Raw genomic sequence first — 22,997 nt, 5'->3', positions numbered from 1 at the left:
CGTTTGGTGGCCAGGGATAGACGCAGATCTGGAACTTTGTGTTCGCGGTGCAACACGTGTGCCCAGCTGGGCAATGCGCCCAGGGAAGCCCCCCTTAGCCCCTGGCAATGGCCCGCCAAGCCTTGGTCACGCATTCATGTGGACTACGCAGGTCCTTTCATGGGAAAAATGTTTTTGGTTGTACTAGACGCCTACTCCAAATGGATTGAGTGTGACATTTTAAATTCAAGCACATCCTCTGCCACGGTAGAAAGTCTACAGGCAATGTTCGCCGCCCACGGTCTACCGGACGTCTTGGTCAGCGACAATGGCCCGTGCTTCACAAGCACTGAATTCCAGGACTTCATGGCAGGCAATGGAATTAACCATGTCAGAACGGCACCATTCAAGCCGGCCTCAAACGGCCAGGCAGAACGAGCAGTGCAGATAATCAAACAGGGGATGCTCAGAATCCAAGGGGTTTCCCTACAAACCCGCTTATCACGCCTCCTGTTGGCCTATAGATCCCGACCACACTCGCTCACAGGGGTTCCACCCGCAGAGCTACTAATGAAAAGGACGCTGAAAACCCGGCTATCCCTTATACACCCTACCATGAAAGAAATTGTCGAGAGCAGGCGCCAGCCACAATATGACTACCATGACAGGAATGCGAGGGCGCGATTTATTGATGTTAATGATCCTGTTTTTGTCCTCAACTACGCTGCAGGGCCCAAATGGCTCGCAGGCACTGTGATTGCCAAAGAGGGAAATAGGATTCTGGTAGTTAAACTTACCAATGGACAAATCTGCCGCAAACACGTGGATCAAACAAAAAGGAGGTTCAGCAACCCCATAGAAGAAGCAGAGGAAGAACATGATGTAGAGTTCACTCCACCACAGGTGACCAAACACCGGAACCAAAGGGAGGAGAGTCTAATCACTGTGGGCAGTCTGGATAGGCCTGAGGCACCGCAAACAGCAGACACTCAGGCCAGCGCCCAACAACCGGAGCCCCAACTCAGGCGCTCTACAAGAGAGCGTAAATCACCAGAGAGATTCAACCTGTGATCCCAATAAGACTTTGGGGGGGGAGGTGATGTCATGTATTCAACCAGCAATGTAACCCATGTATAATCTGACCTAAGTTGTACACTGTGAGAACAATGACCACTAGGTGGGAGACACTCCTAACCTGGACCTTCAGGTATAAAAGGGGAAGCTCCACCCACCTTCATCACTTGAGTGCTTTGGAATAAAGGACAGGTCACAGACTGACCTTCTCTCAAGCATGGGCCTCGTGTGCATTTATACTGTATAGTAAGGACCTATCACTGTTGGTATAGGTAGGCTTAGTATTGCCCCCTATTTGCCATGATTGATCTTTACACATTATTAAGTTTGCTTGCTGAGATCTTAAAAGCCATTTCTGCACTTCAATATCTTCCTCATGAACTACGTGCAACTTCCAGGGCCATGAAACAGAGGACTATATTACATGCACACAGTATGGTATAAGTGCTTTGGTGGCTAGCTGTGTGTGCTCCAAGAGCAGATGGACCCTCTGGTAACCTCTCTCATTTTCATCTTTGCAGGGAAAGAATTCCCACAACCGCCGGGAGCAGTACCGAAACATGCCTTTAACAGACCTCAAGGAACGAGTAGCCGATCTGATCAGTGCCTCAGGGAGGGCAACTGCCCGTGGGGGTGCTGACCCCCTGTTGGATAGTGAGGGTAAGTCCTGCACACTTCCCGGGCTGGGTTGAGGCAATGTGATGTAGTGTTTGTGGACCAGGGCTGGGGCAATGTCATACAAAGTCTGTGGACCAGGGTTGGGGGCAATGTGATGCAGTGTCTGTGGACCAGGGTTGGGGCAATGTCATGCAGTGTCTGGACCAGGGTTGGGGCAATGTCATGCAGTGTCTGGACCAGGGTTGGGGCAATGTCATGCAGTGTCTGTGGACCAGGGTTGGGGCAATGTCATGCAGTGTCAGTGGACTACATATAAAGGAGTAGCAGCAGTCCTTCAATTGAGCCTGTGCTCTGTGACCTTACTCATGTCACCCTGTTCCCTCCCCTGCTGCTAATCACTCGTCTTTTATTTTCTACTTCCAGATGAGGAGCCTCAAGCACCAAATCCTTCACAGGAAACCTCCACCTCAAGCTAGCATGTGGGAGAGGAGGAGGAGGAGGAGGAAGAGGAGGAACTTGAGGGAGAGGAGCGGACAGAGCAGCCTACTCTGGCTGGGGGGGGGGGGTGTGGGGGCTGATGTACTCTATACTCTTTTTCCACCGGTCAACGCCTCATCCGAGAATAAAATATTCCCGGGCTTTGAGCCATCCAAGGCCCCGAGTACATGTGGCATGCAGCAACGCACTTCTGGGGTTGAATCCCTTATGTCGTCTCTCCGGAGGGTAAGTCGGCAAAGTCGGTCTGCTGACAGACAGGTGAACGCACAACTGGACATGGTGGGACTGTCCAGGGAGAGCGTCCAGCTCCTCAAGGTATTGGGTAGGATTCCCGCAAGCATCGGGACACTCTCTGCGACCATCATGGAGGTCAGGTTGCAGATTGCCCGTACGAACAGTGAAACCTGGGAGGCTGTCAATGCCCACATGCTATTGATGGCCTCCATCAGTGACACTGCAGTCCCCAGTGTCACACCCAGACCCACATCACCTGTGAGTGGCGACGCCGAGCAAGAGGCTCTCATGCAATAACAGTGCTCTCATGCAAGATGGAAGCGTCATGGATGCTCCCTGGATATTGGGCATTGACTGCCACGATGCGCTGAGTATGGTCACAGACGATCTGTACTTTCATAGAGTGGAATCTCTTTCAGTTTCGGGAAACCTCTGGATTGAGTAAAGGTGCTCGCAGGGCGATGTGCGTACAGTCAATGGCACGCTGAACCTTGGGGAAGCCAGCAAATCGTCCAAAACCTACAGCCCTCTCACTCTGGGTCTCCTTGATCATTGGGAAGCTTATGAAGTCCATCCTGCGTGCGTACAGTGCAGTAGTCACCTGGCGAATGCTGCAATGTGTAGCATGCTGCAAGGTGGAGCTGATGACTGAAAGGAGCCGGAGGCATAGAAGGCAAGTGCCATAGTCACCTTCCCCTTGACGGGCAGTGCAATCTTGTTGCCACTGGTAGGCTGTATGTCTGCCTTTATGAGCTGGCATATCTTTTTAGAAGCACAGCCTTCAAATGCACTGTGCCTCAGAGAGCTGCAGGTATAAGGGCTGTTCCCTGTAAATTTGTAGGAGGCAAGGACTCCTCCTCATACATCTGCAACCTCTTCGATTACATTCAAAATGATCATCAATAAGCCTTCTTGCAGCTCTACGCCGCATAGATATAGCAGCCAGGAATAATGGCTGACATATTTAGCCCCCATTTTTTCTAAACTGTCCTTAAATATCCTTTAAAATGAACTATAAACTCACATAAAACTTCAGTGTGTAAAACACAGCCTTCTTCTCATAATCCTTTTATGCACTCATCTTCTGCTCAATTTTTAAAATGGTGCCGGTCCGACCTGGGTTAGACTGCTTTTTGCTGGTGGGTTCCCGGGCGGACGGTAAATTTGGTGATATCACCGAAAGTTCCGGCCAGGACATTAGCACAGCGTTGCACACCGAGCAACGTCATCCAAACGGTGAAAATATCGGGCGGGTGCTAAGTTTTAGCACCACCGCAAAACCACTGCCGAAAGTTCCGCCCGGGCGCAAAATGTTATGCGACTCGTTTAGCGCCAAAAAAAAGTGTGTGTTTCGCCCAGGTGCTAAATTGTCACAAACCCTCCGAAAATCCAGTACTGTACGGCTTCAATATTGGTGGCCTTACCGCCCACTGCCTCAGAGTTTTCCTGCCGTTTTCCTCTTGGCTGGAGCGGGCGGGAGGGGAACACCGCCGGGAACCACCCGCTGACGACCTCTGGAGGTTAAGTTGCGTGAGTGGCCTCCCACCCGCCGAGATGCCAGTTTGGTGCGGGCAGGAATCGGCAGCAGCAGGGGGAAGGACCGCTGCAAGGAGGCTGTTCTTACACTCACGGTAGATTATGAAGACTTGCAAAAGAAGGTTAGTGAACATCTTTTAAAAAAAAATTTTACTGCGACTTACCTGGATGGATGAAGGTGTTCCGGTGATTTTTTTTTTTTAAATGATGTTTTTACTTTTCAGGTCTTCCGCCCTCCCTGGGCCCGACTCCATCCTCGGCGGCACTTCGGTGGCAAGCTCCTTTGCCGCCGAGATTGAGAGCTCCCGCCCGCTGCCGTTCAGACTGACGGCGTAAGCTGTTATTTTGCCGCCGGGCGGTACTGCCACCTCTTTTAAAGGAATCTTTCAGGCAAAGTACTACCCAGTCTCTCGGCGGCCATCGGCGGTCCTTTGGGCGGCAAATGGGCGGGCCTTGCAGCTCATGAAAACCGGGACCTATGTCTTTAATAAAAAGAAAAATGCTGGAATCCTTCAGCAGGTCAGGCAGCATCTATGGAGAGAGAAACAGAGTTAACGGTTCAGGTCGATGACCTTTTGCAGTTCTGATGAAAGGTCATCGACCGGAAACGTTGGGGGTGGAATTTTAACCCCAAAAACTGGGTGAGGTGGGGTCAAGTGGGAGGTTAAAAAGTTAAAAAAAAAAACTGAATCCTGATCCAAACCACTCAATTCCGGTTTTAACAGAGGTGGGATGGGGGGCAGGAAGCCAATCTGCTCCCAGGAGGTGGGTCATCCATTTAACTATTATAATTAGGTTCCATGCCTCATGTGACCCACCATTTCAAATTTATTTCTGGCTGGCCGGGTTTTCCAGGTCTCAGGGAACCTGCCAGCTAAAGGGACGCCAGGACTGCTAGATCCAAGAGGCAAGTGCCGCTCCACCTGCAATCGGACACCCCCGACCCTTCCGATCTCCCCCAAGGCCTCCGACACCATCAGCTCCACCCTGAAGTCTGCGATCTAACTCCCCAAGAGGCCTCCGATCTGCCCTCAACCTCCAGCCACACCCCCCCCCCCTCCCCCGCGAGGCCTTCGATCCCCTCTCCAGCCTTTGGCCCCCCAGTTCCCCCTTTGGCCCCCATCACAATGCAGCCTCCTCCCACCCACCCGCTCTGGCCCCCCAATTCTCCTCCAATTTTCCCGCTCTGGCCTCCCCCATCCAGCCACAATCCTCCTCCGACCCCCAGCCTTCCCCCCCCCCTCCTCCCTGTGGCCTGGTGCCGCACATCTACCTGTCTATCAGCCAGCCAGCCTCTCCAACTGGCTGGCTGCGGGCAGGACTCAGTGCTTTGAAATGCTAATCAGGTCCGCCCATTAAATTTGGCACAGCCTGCGGGAAACCTGTTCTCCCAGGTTTCTCGACCACTTTCCAGCAGCTTCCCTCCCCTGCTCCCTACCCGTTTCCAAATTAAAATTTCGGCTGTTGACTCCCCACAGATGCTGCCTGACCCTGTTGAGTACCTCCAGCATTTTCTCTATTCATTTCAGATTGCCAGAATCCACAGTATTCTTTTGTCTATATATCTATGTACACAAATAGGATTCCTATTCGGGACTGGAAGCTACTCTAATCCAGACGAATTCTCAGTGCTGAATACAAACCGAGAGATCAGAAGGGATGTGGGGAGATCAAGGGTGTCTGATCGCGAGGATGGATGAAGCAAGTAAGGCACTTACCTCCTGGATCCAGTCGTCCTTGCTTCCCTTTAGCCGATGGGTTTCCCAAGGCCCAGGAAACCCAGGCAGCTAGGGTTAAATTTTAAATGGTCAATTCTGAAGCACTCAGCTACATTATAATATTTAAATGACCTCCTGTGAGCGGGTTGGTTGCCCGTCCATTCCATCCCACCTCCGTTAAAACTGGAAGTGTGCGGGTGGGGTCAGGTTTCAGACTTTTTACATGCCATCAGATCCAAACCTAGCTGTTTGAGGGGTTGAAATTCCTCCTGTTGTCTCCAAACTAGGCCATAAGTCTTTACGCCAGTCTTTTTTCTTAAATTGCCCTGAACTTTGCATGATCAACATTTCTTGACTTGCTTTGCTAGTAGAATTCTAACTGTCTAATCAAAACTATCACACCGAATAAATTCTCATACTACACAGATATTAGTATTGCTTTTGTATTGGTAAACTCAACCTTCTCTGTTCAGAGGAGAACGCAAAGAGGAGATTTAATAGATGTTTAAATCATGAAGGTTTTTAAATAGAGTAAATAAGGAGAAACTGTTTCCAGTGGCAAAAGGGTCAGTAACCAGAGAACATATTGGTAATTGGCAAAAGAGTCAGAGGAGAGCTGATGAGAAACTTGTTTTACACAGCGAATTATTACGCTCTGAAAATGTGGTGGAAGCAAATTCAGTAGTAACTTTCAAAAGGGAATTGGATAAATATTTGAACTGGAGAAATTTACAGGGTTGTGGAGAAATTTACAGGGTTGTGGAGAAAGAGCAGGGGAGTGGGACTGATTAGATAGCTCTTTCAAAGAGCCATCACAGGCACGCTGAACAGAATGGTCTCCTTCTGGGCTGTAAGTTTCTATGATTTCCTTCTCAAATGGCTCAGCCAAGCCTACTTTACTAAATTTGTACCATTTCATTGTGAAGGAGATATTCTTTGGGGTCGATTCCCTGAATCACGGTGAAGAATCATGAAGTCAGTGTAGGTTGGAGAATCAATGCTACAGTGTCAGCCCCATCTCTGACCTTCACTCCCTTCAATTCCAACTCCCCTCTGAGGGTGCAGAATCAGTATATTTACCAAATTTATGCATGTAATTCATTGTTTTCTGGGTTTTGTACTCAAGGTCCAGATCAATGTGTGAATATCGCAATTTCAGGTGCTTAACGGTCTCCTAATTATAGCGCAGTGTAGATTTGAAGAAGTTAATGATGCTTCCTTCTTGTTTGCTCACTCATCTAATGTGTGGGAGAGAATTGCTACAGTTATGCCCACAGACTGAAAAAGCAGTAACGTGGGTAAACCAGGAGGCGTATATTTTACCAGAAACCTTTAGTAACTCAAAGTTTATCCGCAATTAACACATGAACAGCAATTTCCAGGCTTGTCTGTGTGGGAGTCAACAAAGTTGTGATTAAAATTCAGTAATGTTCTTTCTAATTTTTGAGGATGAAATTCCCTCCTTTTTTCCAGACATTTGCCCCTATTCCCCACTTTCTGGGGTCTCTCCGAAGCAAATAACGTACCCCAGGGTGAGGGGCGGGGAGGCAACATGTTCCAATGCCTCAAGTCAGCACCAATCTGAAACCAGGAAGTCCACCAGGATAACCCCGGGTAACTCTCCTTCTGATTCTACCATCTTCTCAATGCACAAGTGCCTGCCTCCCTCTCTCAATACCTTCCAGCAGAAAAACTGAGAAGGTATGGGAGAGATTGGAAGGAAACTCATGCCTCACTATTTCATTGAACGATATGTGGAGCCTCCCATGTACTGGCATTGTTGTGACAAAATCTACCCACTAATGTATGGAGGAGACCAAACAACAAGAAAAGGCACATTTGTGAACATAGTGTGGGGATATTTTCCGTGGCAAAATGGTTGGTGAGAATATAAAGCAGGGAAGCCAACTTATTTGCTTGCATGGCAAACTGAGGGAAATATATTCCATTAAGTTAGATATGTTAAAATGAGGGAACAGGGTCCGTGCCTTGCTCCCAAATGCAGGAATGATCGCAAATCATGAAGTTATTACAATGCAGTCAGATGAATAAGTGAGGTAGCTCACAAATGTAAATGATGTGCAGAGCCTCGATCAGGCATTGCCGAGTGTACTCACGTTGTTTGACCGAAGAGTAACCCGACCCCCACACCGGGCACAAAATTTGGTCTGGCAGTAAGAGCAGATATGGCCACAGCCATCGGCAAACTTGGTTTTGTGGCAGATGCCACAGGTTGGAGCGTCATCCTTGTGTTCCCCTGGGTAACGACGTGCTTCATCACCAATTTTCCTTATCTGTTCCTTGTAGCTCTCAAACTGCTGATGCAATCGCCTGCGGGGAAGGTGAATAAAACAAAGTGAGGCCTGTGATTTCAGTTTCTATTTTCACATGTAGTGGTGATCATCCCTGTATTGTGTAGGGCAGAGTCACGACTTCCACCCACTGCATCCCAACAAGAAAGTGCTCTTCCACCCCAGTCCTACTGCTGAATTTTTCCAAGGGAGAATCCAGTGCTGATTATTTAAAGGGATATCACACAAAATGATAATAACGTGAAGTAATTCACAAGTGCCGCTTTTTTGTAAAAAAAAATAGTAAATACTGCTGATGTCTCGCCAAATATTTCCAGTCTTTACCCCTCGCCAGCTTGATGTTCAGCCTGCTACAATCAAGGCCAAAGATTCTCATTACCTGGAGACACCAAGAGCTTTCAGAATTTTCAATCCGTAAAAATGTTCTTAGGGACATCATTTTCATGCAAATAGAAAAGAAAATGCAAATGCTGGAAATCCAAAATAAAAGTTAATTCTGTAAATGCACAGCTTATCAGTGAGTATCCAAAAGAGAGAGATTATCGATGTAAACCTGCAACCAGTAAATCGCATCCCATTAAATCCCCTCAAAGCACCAACATGTTTACCATAACCTCTTTTTAAAAAAAAATGCTACTCCTTGTTGCACATACAAAGTGTTCACCTTCCTTCCCTTTTTTGTCTTGTGCTTTCGAGTGTGTTCTGGAGCATGCTTATCAACTTGGTTTTGTTCATTTAAGCTTTTCCAGTGATAACATGTTACAGATTGCGAAAAGTCAAGTTATGTCAATGATTAAAGTAATCAAAAATACTGGCCCAGAAATCGTGGCCTCCCCGGGTTCGTACGGAGTTTCTAAGGCAGCGGAAAAGCCGGTTTTCAGCGCGCAATGTGCATGTGCTGAAAACCAGCTTTTCCGATCCGTCAAGTTTCTGGCTTGACAGATCGCACACATCTCAGGAGCGAGGATATTCCCACGGTAGAGATTGGGCTATTTGCCCATCCCTTGCCCTGCGAATGTCCTTAAAGCTCTTGCACCTGGTAAAAGCAGGCACATAGCCTACTTTTACCAGCGTAAGAGTTTAAAAACATGAAAATAAAATGTTAAACTACATACTGATGTTAAAAACCTTGCCCACTCAGGTAATTTTATTTTAAAACATAATTTAAAAAATTTTAAATTGGCAAATATTTTTTTTTCAAAAACATTTCTATCAACTTTAATTTCTAGTGTATTTATGTGAGGTGTTTTTTTTTATGTTTTATCTAGTGTTTGGGTGTGTTTCTCATTCATAGTAATAGGAGTTTCAGACATACGAAATTCTTATTACTATAAATGAGAAAATACTTTACCGTGATTGGGTGTCCAGGCCCACGCGACTCCAGCGGATGTCCCAATGTGAACGCGCTCTATTGCGCAAGAAGAGAAGGCCTCGACTCCAGGATCTCTGGCGGGCATTCGACCAAAAGGTAGATGCGCATCTTTTGTCCTATTTTTAGTCAAATCCAGAAAGAAGAACCCGGGATTTCTGGGTCAATATTTTTAAGATTCCAATACTTCAAATGTATGAGTTATTACATCCTGCTGGAGCCCAATCATTAAATGGCTCATCACAGATTTACAATTAGGTCAATAGAAAACGAGAGATGCGAGAGGATGTATCTGTGGAAGTCAGAAAAAGGCACAAAGCTCTTCCACTTCAATATTATGTGTTTGACGGTAAGTGCAAGGCAGTACATTTTGGTAGTAATAAGGAGCCACACACTCCTTGGAAAGTTAGTGTCCAAATGGGGTAGAGGAATAGAGGGATCTGGAGGTACACCATTGACCAGAAACTTAACTGGACCAGCCACATAAATACTATGGCTACAAGAGCAGGTCAGAGGCTGGGTATTCTGTGGAGAGTGTCTCACCTCCTGACTCCCCAAAGCCTTTCCACCATCTACAAGGTACAAGTCAGGAGTGTGATGGAATACTCTCCACTTGCCTGGATGAGTGCAGCTCCAACAACACTCGATAAACCTGACACCATTCGGACACAGCAGCCCGTTTGATTGGCACTCCATCCACCATCTTAAACATTCACTCCCTCCACCATTGGCGTACCGTGGTTGCAGTGTGTACCAACTACAAGATGCACTGCTGCAACTCGCCAAGTTTTCTTCGGCAGCATTTCGAGAACTTAAGAAAATTACATTTCTATCAGAAAGAAACTTGTGTACATCAAAGTCTTACTTGAAAAAAAGCCCTGGCCCTCACTTCTGGTGGACACTATCTAGATTGGATTCCCACCGGGAGCAACACAATATCCAGTTAAATGAAAACACTAAGTGACAGGTGATAGTCAACTCCCCCTCACTCTGCATATTTCATTTTTAAGATTCCTATTATCACTTCTTGTACCAAAAGTTGAAATCAGATTATACTATCAACACATCAAAGTGACTAGAAATGCAAGGCCCAAATTCAAAATTCATATTACAAATACAAATACTTTGAAATATTAAAAAGAGCATCTGTGTACGCATTTGCACATACATTGGAAAATGTAATGTTTTAATTTGAACATTTAATGGGAAAATCAAATCTACAGAGCACAGTCCACTAGAGGGCGCTGTAGATTATCTTTCACTTCAATGACTGAAATGCTCTCAGAAGGCATGGCAATTGCAAAATGAACATAAAGGGCTTTATTTTCGCCATCGTTAGGTGCTATTTTTTTGGCATCTGCTGATTTTTTTTTGAGCAATCTTGATTTTGCAACTTTCCTCAAAGGTTGTACGCCGGCAGCCACTGTCAGCGCCGGATTTTTTTGTATGTCTGGGTAAAAACTGATTTTTCCGTGCCGTTTTTGGTCCTTCAACCGATTTTTTTCAGGACGGCGCAGTGGCCTTAAGTACCGATCAGAAAAACCCTATGTTAAACTTAAGGAAATCAGCACTGAGTATATTTCCAAGTTTTTGGGGGCGAGGGAAGACGATGATTTAAAACACAAATTCATGTTGATTTTTGCAGAGGGAACTCGGAAAATGACTCAAAGTTAATTTTTCCCACAGAATGTTTTTGAGAATGGGCAAATTGCGACTCCACTTCAGCACAGAATCTGTGCTCATGGGGCTCCAGGCACGGGTCGAAGGAGTGCCGGCCGGCCGAAGGATCGCTCCCTCGGCCGGACACAAGCACACGAGCTCGGCGCTTGGATTCCATTCCCCCCCACCCCGGTGCTGAGCGCCGATCTCGTGTGTTTCTGGCTGGCCGAGGGAGCGATCCTGCCGGCATGCACTCCGAACTCGGAGACGGTACAGCAGCAAACATACGCATTTCAGCAAAAGCTATAAATAGTGCCATAAATCACTGTACGTTGCGTCTCCATAGAGACAGAGCCTAGTGTTACACATGCGCAGACCAGGGTGTGGTCTGTTCTACTAGGGCATTACCCAGCAAAGGTGGAAGTGCTTCAGTAAATACAGTCTCACAACAACAACAACAAAATTAAGAATAATTATGGGTGCAATTCTGACTATGCCTCGTGTCATAAGGTCGTTTTGCATGCATGCCATGCAGAGGCGATGGATAATGTGACACCATCATCGCAGAAACCAGATCACTCGGGCATTAATGGGGAGGAGGCCATACCCTGATCGAATCTACAGGGACAGGCGCTCATACCTACACCTGAGTGAGGCAGACTGCATTCGCAGGCTGTGATTTAGAAAGGAGATCATCACAGAGATCTACCAGCTAATCAGGTCAGCCATACAGCCAAGAAGTGGCAGGAGGACTGCCCTACCTGTGGAAGTGAAGGTCACTGCAACACTTGCCTTCTATGCTTCTGGCTCATTTCGGGCAGCAACTGGGACATGTGCTGCATCTCGCAGCATGCCACACATTGCTGCATTCGACAGGTGACTGCTGCACTGTATGCCAAAAGGCACCAGTTAATCAATTTCCCTATGACCATGCAGGAAATGCGAAAGAGAGCTGTGGGATTCTCCAGAATTGCTGGCTTCCCAAAGGTAGAGGGTGTGATCGACTTTACCCACATCGCCTTGCGAGCACTTTTGGACGACTCTGAGATTTATCGCAACAGGAAAGGGTTCCGCTCCCCAAATGTCCAGCTCGTCTGCAATGATCATGGCAGTGGATGCCAAATATCCAGCTAGCATCCATGATGCTTTCATCCTACGAGCGTTATATCTGCAATGTTTCAGGAGCTCCAGAAGGGCACAGCTAGTCGCTCGGGGACAAAGGGTACAGGCTTGCCACCTGGCTTATGACCCCTATGCAATCCCCGCACTGAGCCAGAGCGTCAGTACAACATGTCGCACATAACGACACGGAGGGTCATAGAACGGACAATTGCCATACTGAAGCAGAGTTTCCGATGCCTGGACCACTCTGGAGGCTACCTGCAATAGGCCCCTCACCATGTCGGTCAGTTCACTGTCGTGTGCTGCATGCTGCTCAACTTGGCCATCATGAGGGGACAGGTACTGGACATTGAAGATCCACCTGAGGGGAGGTGGGGGTGGAGGAGGAGGAGACTGACAACGAAGACGAGGAGGAGGAGCAGCAGGAAGATGAGGAGGACCAGCAGCAGGAGGAGGAGGGCGAACCTATGTCACCATCTCAACCCGCAGGACGAAGGCGGAGGAGGCGGCCTTGTGCACCTAGAGCCACAGCTAGAGACTTGCGTCAGCAGCTAATCTGATCGCTTTGCTGCCTGAAGGCTAAACGGCCCGACAGTGTTGACTCTTTGCACCTGTTAGTCTGAAAATATAATGTACATCATATGTATGTAATGTTGTGTTGGTTTATGTTGTTTTAATTAAAAAAATAACGTGCAGGATTCTGGTTAAATTTAAAAAATAATTAGGTTTATTAAACATTTGTACAGTTGTGCTGAAATTTTTTTTTTTAAATCAAACTTTAAACTTTCAATGAAGAAAACAAGTAGCAGCAACAAACAAACTCCAGCTGCAGCCATCTCTCCTCCCCCTTATTCAAAGACCTTAGCGCTGTGCGCCCCTCTTGCTGTCTCGACTCAAACCCATGCCCGTTGTCGCAGACTTCTGCTTCCTCCCCCCCGACCTCAAGGTTTTTTCTGTTTTCTACGTGAAGGCTCAGTTGCTGTTGGTGGGGGTGGACAGGGACAGACCTAGCAGATAGCATTGTGGAAGGCCCGAGTTCTTAGTCTGTGGATCAAACTGCGGCACACTTCCTGAGGTTAGTCTGGGATGGAGTGAATGTCAGCAGTTGATGCTGCCAATTGCTGATGGGCAATGACAGCCTGGGTGTGTCCATTTATTGCATCAACTATCTCCGACATTCCCGCCCTCATCTCCGATATTCCCGCCCTCATCTGTCCCGACAGTGCTCCCGTTCCTCTAGACAGTATTGCTACTTCGACTGACAGTGCCACTAATTCTACCCTCACCCCACCCATGGTGTCCAGGAGCGATCTGGTTAGCTCAATGCTCTCCCTACTCATTTCCGTGAACTGTTCCATGTCCCCTGCATCCTGCATTTCAGGTTGAGCTCTCCTTCCCACCCTCCCAGGTGTGGCTTGCTGCAACCCACTGGAACCCGCAGCCTCAAACGGTACACTGCGAAATATCGCGTCGGTTGTATCGCTCAGCAAAGGGCTTGGCACCCTCAGGGGGTTCACCGACTCCAATTCCAATGTAAACATCTCAGTATTGGGGTCTTCCTGCTGCCCTTCATTGTCCAGCTCATCCTCGTCCTGATGTTGAAGAAGAATATCTGGACTGACGGCTTCCTGATCATGCTCTGCTTCCACTTCAGTTTCTGTCTCTTCCTGATGTGCGACATCTGCAAAACATAACAGAGCATATGTTTGGTTAGCAGCAAGGGAGGGGGCAAGGGGGCAGGGTGACATGAGTACGCGGGTCACACAGCGCAGGCTCTTTTTAAAGACCACGATGCCAACCCAGACTGTGCAATTTGCAGAGCTTACCTTCTGTCGGTAACCTGGGCCCAGCGTCCACATTGCTGGTTGATCGTCTCTTGTGAGATTTAATCATATTAGCGATCCTCTGTTCCACGGCTGTTAGTTGCAGCCTATTTGGCACACATGCTCCGGTTTTTGACCTTTCTCTGTTCATCTGTGACACCTTCCTCTGCAAAGATGAAAATAGAACTTTTAATGAGAGGTCCTTCTGCTGTGGTGGTCACACACATACACACATACACACACATTAGTCACATTTATAAATGTAATTGCAGTGCATAAATAAAAATATTACTTACAGTAACTGCTTGGCCAAGGTGCTGCCACTTCTTTTTGACCTGCATGCTGCTTCTCAGGGTCATGGCCACTGCATTGAACTCTTCTGCAACTTGTTCCCAAAGTTTTGCTGGTAGAGAGGGTTTCAGTTCCTTTTGTCCCATTCTCCCTTTGTTCTCCAGCACATCCCATCTCCTCTCAATGATGTCTACCAGGGGCTCAATTTCTTCTGCGAGAAATGTCTTGGCCCTTCCCCCTTCCCCTTTTCCTTGTCCTTCTCCTTCCCCGGATCCATCTTTTGCAGCTAAAATTTAAATGTCCAGATCCAGCTCCGATCCAAATGGGTTCTCAAGGTTTGATCCAGACCAGGAAGTTTACTGTGATCTTTTTTTCCCGCTGCATGCTCAGAGACTTTTTGGCACACACTTGAAGTTCCAGCCGCAGACTTAATTTCGGGAAGCGCCAGCGGCAAAATTTTATTTTACTTTGGCGAAAGTTGGATCTTTTTTTCGCCGCAATCGGACACAAAAAAAAATCAGCCGTTCAGCCTCCAAAAATCAGCAAAGAGGAAAATTGAGTCCTTAAAATGTGAATTATCCCTTGTAGAATACTCCAGCAGTAAGTCTTCAGAATTCATCCAGGGAGTGTAAAAATGTAAGTAGTTTTGCCACAGGTTAACATTTCTAGCCGGAGCTTCTGTAACTGGATACAATCGCCCTACAAACACTACTTATAACAAACACCAGTTTTAATGATTCCAATGGCAAGGCCTGATTTATTGAATGGAAATCAGCCCGACTACAGCACTTGGGTAGCATCTATCCGGATACAACGATGGAATTCAAGTGGAGGCTAATTGAAAGATACCCTACTGTAGTGCAAATCCCGTATGACGTTTGCATTCGTTGTCTGATAAGACAGCCTGCTATTTAAGTGCACAAGTTCCCCTCCAAGTCACACGCCATCCTGACTTGGAAATATATCGGCCGTTCCTTCATCGTCGCTGGGTCAAAATCCAGGAATTCCCTCCCCAACAGCACTGTGGGAGTACCTTCACCACACGGACTGCAGCAGTTCAAGAAGGTAGCTTAGCACCACCTTCTCATGGACAATTAGAGATGGGCACTAAATGCTGGCCCTGCCAGCGACGCCCACATCCCGTGAATTAATTACAAAAAACACAGAGAATGAGAAAACTTATGGTGACAAGGGCACAGAAGCCACAGAACCAGCAGTTCCTTTACTGGATGAGTTCAGAAAAGCAATGGTATCTGTGCAAAACCTCGCAGTTGTTACCTGGAACGGAGGGTCTTTTTGGATGGGTTAACAAGATAGAAACAGCATGTTTTGAAAAATAACATGAAGCAGTGTGCACTATGTAGCTTTTTTTTAAAGCAGAAAAATTATATTCAATTAAAATTGTTCATTTGTACATTTTTCTGATGCAGCAAATTGCCAAACCTGACTATAGTGAACATAAGAACATAAGAAATAGGAGCAGAAGTAGGCCATATGGCCCCATGAGCCTGCTCCACCATTTAAATACGATCATGAACTCAGCTCCACTTCCCCGCCGCTCCCTATAACCCCTTATTTCCTTGTCGATTAAGAAACTGTCTATTTCGGTCTTAAATTTATTCAATTTCCAGCTTCCACAGCTCTCTGAGGCAGTGAATTCCACAGATTTACAACCTTGTGAGAGAAGAAATTCTTCCTCATTCAGTTTTAAATGGACAGCCCATGATATCATGACCTCAGTCCCTGAGGGACTTCGTTAGAATGAAATCCCAGCGTACTGGATAAGTCCATTATTTTTGAACTCTTAATGTAGCCATTTTATTTACATTGGTTAATTCAAATTATTGGATCATCCAATTTTTCTTTTAAACATAAAAACGATTGAATATTAGGCATAGACTGTAGTTTTGATATAATTCCCATCTGAAACACTAGCCTATTTTCTCCTCCTGATTTTGACAAATCTGTACATGTCCCTTTTTATTTCAGACACACCACTATGGGCCCAAGTTTAGGCCTCAGTTGCTCATGATTTTTTGGAGCAACTGGTGTAGAACGGAGTATCTTAGAAATTCAAATTCTCGGCATTTAGTATGCTCCAGTTCTAGTCAGTTAGAACAGTTTGGAACTGAATTATTTTTCAAAAGGGGGCGTGTCCGGCCACTTACGCCTGTTTTCAGAGTTTCGTCAGTGAAAACTTACTCCAAACTAACTAAGAATGGAGTAAGTGAAGATTTTTTTACGCTGGAAAAAACCTTGTCGACACTTTAGAAAATCAGGCGTAGGTTACAAATCAGGCGTAGGGAATGGGGGAGGGGGGGTTTAAAGGGAAGTTTACAAACATTAAACACTTCAGTTTTACAAATAAAGAGCCATCATCAATAATAAATGATAAAAACATCAATAAATCAATCAAAAAAATTAATAAAAAATATATTTTTTTTAAATCAATAAATAAAACATTTTCTACTTACCGACTGCAGCACCGGGAGCGTGCTGGGATGTCCCCCCCAGTGTGTCTGGAGCGTGCTGGGATGTCCCCCCCAAGTGTGTCTCTATCTCTCTGTCTGTGTGTGTCTCTCACTCTCTGTCTGTCAGTGTCTGTGTTTCTGACAGCGAGGGGAGGGTGAGGTGGGGGGGTAGAGGGAGAGAGGGGGGGGGCAGGGGGAGGGATGGGGAGGGAAGGGAAGAGAAGGGGGAGGAGAAGAAAGGGAAGTGGGGGAGTAGGGGAAGGGGGGAGTAGGGGAAGGGGGGAGCAGGGGAAGGGGGGGGAGTAGGGGAAGGGGGGGAGTAGGGGAAGGGGGAGAGGAGGGGAAGGGGGGGAGTAGGGGAAGGGGGGGAGTAGGGGAAGGGGGGGAGTAGGGGAAGGGGGGAGTAGGGGAAGGGGGGAGTAGGGGAAGGGGGGGAGTAGGGGAAGGGGGGGAGTAGGGGAAGGGGGGGAGTAGGGGAAGGGGGGGAGTAGGGAAGGGGGGGAGTAGGGGAAGGGGGGGAGTAGGGAGTAGTGGAAGGGGGGGAGTAGGGGAAAGGGGGGAGTAGGGGAAGGGGGGGAGTAGGGGAAGGGGGGGAGTAGGGGAAGGGGGGGAGTAGGGGAAGGGGGGGGAGTAGGGGAAGGGGGGGAGTAGGGGAAGGGGGGAGTAGGGGAAGGGGGGAATAGGGGAAGGGGGGAGTAGGGGAAGGGGGGAGTAGGGGAAGGGGGGGAGTAGGGGAAGGGGGGGAGTAGGGGAGTAGTGGAAGGGGGGGGAGTAGGGGAAAGGGGGAGTAGGGGAAGGGGGGGAGTAGGGGAAGGGGGGGAGTAGGGGAAGGGGGGGAGTAGGGGAAGGGGGGGAGTAGGGGAAGGGGGGGAGTAGGGGAAGGGGGGAGTAGGGGAAGGGGGGGAGTAGGGGAAGGGGGGGAGTAGGGGAAGGGGGGGAGTAGGGGAAGGGGGGGAGTAGGGGAAGGGGAAAGGTGGGGGAGAGAGGAGAAGGGGAAAGAGAAGGGGGGAGAAGGGAAAGGGGAAAGAAGAAGGGGGAGGGGAAAGGAGAAACATAGAAACATAGAAAGTAGGTGCAGGAGCAGGCCATTCAGCCCTTCTAGCCTGCACCGCCATTCAATGAGTTCATGGCTGAACATGAAACCTCAGTACCCCCTTCCTGCTTTCACGCCATACCCCTTGATCCCCCGAGTAGTAAGGACTTCATCTAACTCCCTTTTGAATATATTTAGTGAATTGGCCCCAACACTTTCTGTGGCAGAGAATTCCACAGGTTCACCACTCTCTGGGTGAAGAAGTCTCTCCTCATCTCGGTCCTAAATGGCTTACCCCTTATCCTTAGACTGTGACCCCTGGTTCTGGACTTCCCCAACATTGGGGAACATTCTTCCTGCATCTAACCTGTCTAAACCCGTCAGGATTTTAAAAGTTTCTATGAGGTCCCCTCTCATTCTTCTGAACTCCAGTGAATACATGCCCAGTTGATCCAGTCTTTCTTGATAGGTCAGTCCCACCATCCCGGGAATCAGTCTGGTGAATCTTCGCTGCACTCCCTCAATAGCAAGAATGTCCTTCCTCAAGTTAGGAGACCAAAATTATACACAATACTCCAGGTGTGGCCTCACCAAGGCCCTGTACAACTGTAGCAACACATCCCTGTCCCTGTACTCAAATCCCCTCGCTATGAAGGCCAAAATGCCATTTGCTTTCTTAACCGCCTGCTGTACCTGCATGCCAACCTTCAATGACTGATGTACCCATGACACCCAGGTCTCGTTGCACCTTCCCTTTTCCTAATCTGTCACCATTCAGATAATAGTCTGTCTCTCTGTTTTTATCACCAAAGTGGATAACCTCACATTTATCCACATTATACTTCATCTGCCATGCATTTGCCCACTCACCTAACCTATTCAAGTCACTCTGCAGCCTCATAGCATCCTCCTCGCAGCTCACACTGCCACCCAACTTAGTGTCATCCGCAAATTTGGAGATACTACATTTAATCCCCTTGTCTAAATCATTAATGTACAATGTAAACAGCTGGGGCCCCAGCACAGAACCTTGCGGTACCCCACTAGTCACTGCCTGCCATTCTGAAAAGTACCCATTTACTCTTACTCTTTGCTTCCTGTCTGACAACCAGTTCTCAATCCACGTCAGCACACTACCCCCAATCCCATGTGCTTTAACTTTGCACAATAATCTCTTGTGTGGGACCTTGTCGAAAGCCTTCTGAAAGTCCAAATATACCACATCAACTGGTTCTCCTTTGTCCACTTTACTGGAAACATCCTCAAAAAATTCCAGAAGATTTGTCAAACATGATTTCCCCTTCACAAATCCATGCTGACTTGGACCTATCATGTCACCATTTTCCAAATGCGCTGCTATGACATCCTTAATAATTGATTCATCATTTTACCCACTACTGAGGTCAGGCTGACCGGTCTATAATTCCCTGTTTTCTCTCTCCCTCCTTTTTTAAAAAGTGGGTTTACATTGGCTACCCTCCACTCGATAGGAACTGATCCAGAGTCAATGGAATGTTGGAAAATGACTGGGAAAGGAGAAGGGAGAGGGGAAAGGAGAAGGGGAGGGGAAAGGAGAAAGGGAGGGGAAAGGAGAAGGGGAGGGGAAAGGAGAAGGGGAGGGGAAAGGAGAAGGGGAGGGGAAAGGGGAAAGGAGAAGGGGGAGGGGGAAAGGAGAAGAAGAAGGGGAAAGGAGATGGGGAAGGGGAAAGGAGAAGGGGGAGGGGAAAGGGGGAGGGGAAAGGAGAAGGGGAGGGGAGGGGAAAGGAGAAGGGGGAGGGGAAAGGAGAAGGGGGAGGGGAAAGGAGAAGGGGGAGGGGAAAGGAGAAGGGGGAGGGGAAAGGAGAAGGGGGAGGGGAAAGGAGAAGGGGGAGGGGAAAGGGAGAAGGGGGAGGGGAAAGGAGAAGGGGAAGGGGAAAGGAGAAGGGGAAGGGAAAGGAGGAGGGGAAAGGAGAAGGAGAAGGGGAAAGGAGAAGTGGGGGAAGGAGAAGGTGGAGGGGAAAGGAGAAGGTGGAGGGGAAAGGAGAAGAGGGGAAAGGAGAAGGGGGAGGGGAAAGGAGAAGGGGGAGGGGAAAGAGAAGTGGGAGGGAAAGGAGAAGTGGGAGGGGAAAGGAGAAGTGGGAGGGGAAAGGAGAAGTGGGAGGGAAAGGATGAGGGGGAGGGGAAAGGAGAAGGGGAAGGGGAAAGGAGAAGGGGAAGGGAAGGAGGAGGGGAAAGGAGAAGGAGAAGGGGAAAGGGAAGTGGGGGGAAGGAGAAGGTGGAGGGGAAAAGAGAAGGGGGAGGAAAGGAGAAGGGGGGGGGAAAGGAGAAGGGGAAGGGAAAGGAGAAGGGAAGGGGAAGGGGAAAGGAGAAGGGGAAGGAAAGGAGGAGGGAAAGGAGAAGGAGAAGGGAAAGGAGAAGTGGGGGGAAGGAGAAGGTGGAGGGGAAAGAGAAGGTGGAGGGGAAAGGAGAAGGGGGAAAGGAGAGGGGAGGGAAAGGAAGAAGAGGGAGGGAAATGAGAAGTGGGAGGGGAAAGGAGAAGTGGAGGGAAAGGAGAAGTGGGAGGGGAAAGGATGAGGGGGAGGGGAAAGGAAGGGGGAGGGAAATGGGGAAAGGAGAAGGGGTGGGAAAGGAGAAGGGGGAGGAGAAAGGGAAGGGGGAGGGGAAAGGAGAAGGGGAGGAGGGTGAAAGGAGAAGGTGGAGAGGGAAAGGAGGAGGGGGAGGGAAAGGAGAAGGGGAGGGTAAAGGATGAGGGGATGGGGAAAGGAGGAGGAAGAAAGGAGAAGGAGGGAGGGGAAGGAGGAGGGGGAGGGGAAAGGAGAAGGGGGAGGGTCAAGGATGAGGGGCTGGGGAAAGGAGGAGGAAGAAAGGGGAAGGGATGGGGAACGGAGAAGGGGAGAAGGGAAGGGGGGGGAGAAGGGGAAGGGGGGGAGAAGGGGAAGGGGAGAAAGGAGAAGGGGGAGGAGAAGGGGAAGGAGAAGTTCATGAGACCGTAGCCTGTGTGAAAGGAGAGGAAGGAAAGTTGGAGCTGGACAGTGTTGAGGGAGAGCAGAACTTGCCGGGCCCAAGACTTCCCCCTCCCCTCATACCCTTACTGTGCGAATGGTTTGGTCTTGACCAGTCCTGTGTCGCGGGCTGGTCGTGGGAGGCGGAGGAGGTCGGTTCGGTTCCAGTTCGGGTCCGGGGGAGGAGGGGGAGGGCGGGTTGGGTCTGGGTCCGGGGGATGCTGGAGTCGAGTGGGGTTCGGAAGGAAGCAGGAGCTGGGCGTGGGAGGCAGCCTTATGCACGCAGCCCCAAGAGGCCATTTGGCTACGGCACGGGCTATCTCGGGCACCTCCCACACAGTTTTGGGCGCCTGAGCTACTGCACATGCGCGCCCACTGTAGCGAGCATGTGCAGAGGTCCCGGCACTGTTTTCAGCGCAGGGACCTAGCTCCGCTCCCTACATAGAAAAATAGGTGCAGGAGTAGGCCATTCGGCCCTTCTAGCCTGCACTACAGCTCATGCTGTGCCGCGCCCGACTCCAGAGGACCAGCAGGGAGCCGGAGAATCTGTAAGTTTTTTTTAGGTGCACTTTGTGGCGTAAAAAACAGGCGTCCAGGTCGGGGCTGCACCGTTCTAGGCGCGACCCGAAACTTGGGCCCATGGTGTCTGAGAGATAGGGCTGCTGAGTGAACACAATAAGCCTCCCTACAGCTGGGGCAGGTAAAGCCAAGATTACTTGCGGGTACTGCTATGCTCCCTCGGTAGGTCAGTTATAGAGTGGCAGTAATGAAAGCCCAGGACGACATCTTGGTCACAGGTCAGAACACAGTCGAGCACCTGCAGAACCTGTAGGAGGTTCTTAGTCGACTCAACCGCGTGGGGCTCAGGTTAAAATGCTCGAAGTGCGTTTTCCTGGCGTCTGAAGTGGAGTTCCTGGGAAGGAGAATTGTGGCGGATGGCATCAGGCCCACTAATGCAAAGACAGAGGCAATTGAGAACGCACCGAGGCCACAGAAATTGACGGAGCTGCGGTCGTTTCTGGGACTCTTGAACTGCTTTGGTAACTTCTTACCGGGTCTCAGCACACTGTTAGAACCAGTACATGTCTTACTACAAAAAGTGGGCGAATGGGTTTGGGGCAAAAGCCAAGAAAATGCCTTTGTAAAAGTGAGAAAATTGTTATGCTCAAACAAATTGCTTGTGTTGTATGATCCATGTAAGTGTTTGGTACTAGCATGTGATACGTCGTCATATGGCGTTGGGTGTGTATTGCAACAAGCTAATGATTTCGGGAAACTGCAACCGGTTGCTTATGCATCCAGGAGTCTGTCTAAGGCTGAGAGAGCCTACAGCATGATTGAAAAAGAAGCATTAGCGTGTGTCTATGGAGTAAGGAAAATGCATCAATACCTGTTTGGGCTAAAATTCGAATTGGAAACTGACCACAAGCCACTTATATCCCCGTTTTCTAAGAGTAAAGGAATAAATACCAACGCATCGGCCCGCTCACAATGTCTGCATACAATTACGCCATCTGCCACAGGCCAAACACAGCATCGGCGCCGATGCTCTCAGTAGGCTGCCATTGCCCACCACGGGGGTGGAAATGGCGCAGCCCGCAGATCTAGCCATGGTTATGAAGCATTTGAGAGTGAGCAATCACCCATCACTGCCCGGCAAATCAAAACCTGGACAAGCCAGGACCCCTTATTATCTCTAGTCAAAAGCTGTGTGCTTCATGGGAGCTGGTCCAGTGTCCCAGTGGAAATGCAGGAATAGATAAAGCCGTTCCAGCGGCGCAAAGATGAAATGTCTATACAGGCCTTCTGTGGGGCAATCGAGTAGTGGTCCCCAAGAAGAGCCACCTTCATCAATGACCTCCACAGTAGCCACCCAGGCATCGTAATGACAAAAGCGATAGCCAGATCCCAAGTGTGGTGGCCCGGTATCTATGCGGACTTAGAGTCCTGCGTTCACAGGTGTAATACATGCTCGCAGTTAAGCAATGCACCCAGGGAGGTGCCGCTAAGTTTATGGTCTTGGCCCTCCAAACCGTGGTCTAGGGTACACGTCGACTGTGCAGGCCCGTTCTTGGGTAAAATGTTCCTTGTGGTTGTAGACACGTACTCCAAGTGGATTGAATGAGAGATAATGTCGACTAGCACGTCCGCTGCCACTACTGAAAGCCTGAGGGCCATGTTTGCCACTCACGGCTTATCCGATGTCCTGGTGAGCGACAACAGGCCATGTTTTACCAGTGCTGAGTTCAAAGAATTCATGACCCGTAACGGGATCAAAC

The 22,997-nt window shown here is 48.8% G+C and overlaps 1 protein-coding gene across 23 annotated transcripts in view; it reads right to left on the bottom strand.

Moving 5' to 3' along the window:
- Positions 1-22,997, bottom strand: part of rims1a (regulating synaptic membrane exocytosis 1a) — a 908,397-nt gene that overhangs the window by 567,819 nt on the left and 317,581 nt on the right. For all 23 annotated transcript variants that reach the window (XM_070884742.1, XM_070884748.1, XM_070884749.1 and 20 more), the window contains one exon: positions 7,775-7,988. In XM_070884742.1, coding sequence (XP_070740843.1) covers positions 7,775-7,988 — 214 coding nt within the window. The remainder of the gene's footprint in view (positions 1-7,774; positions 7,989-22,997) is intronic.

Source organism: Pristiophorus japonicus, chromosome 7 (assembly GCF_044704955.1).
Source record: "Pristiophorus japonicus isolate sPriJap1 chromosome 7, sPriJap1.hap1, whole genome shotgun sequence".
Lineage (NCBI taxonomy): Eukaryota > Metazoa > Chordata > Chondrichthyes > Pristiophoridae > Pristiophorus > Pristiophorus japonicus.
Note: the sequence above shows the minus strand (reverse complement) of the source record. Positions and strands in the feature narration are given on the sequence as shown.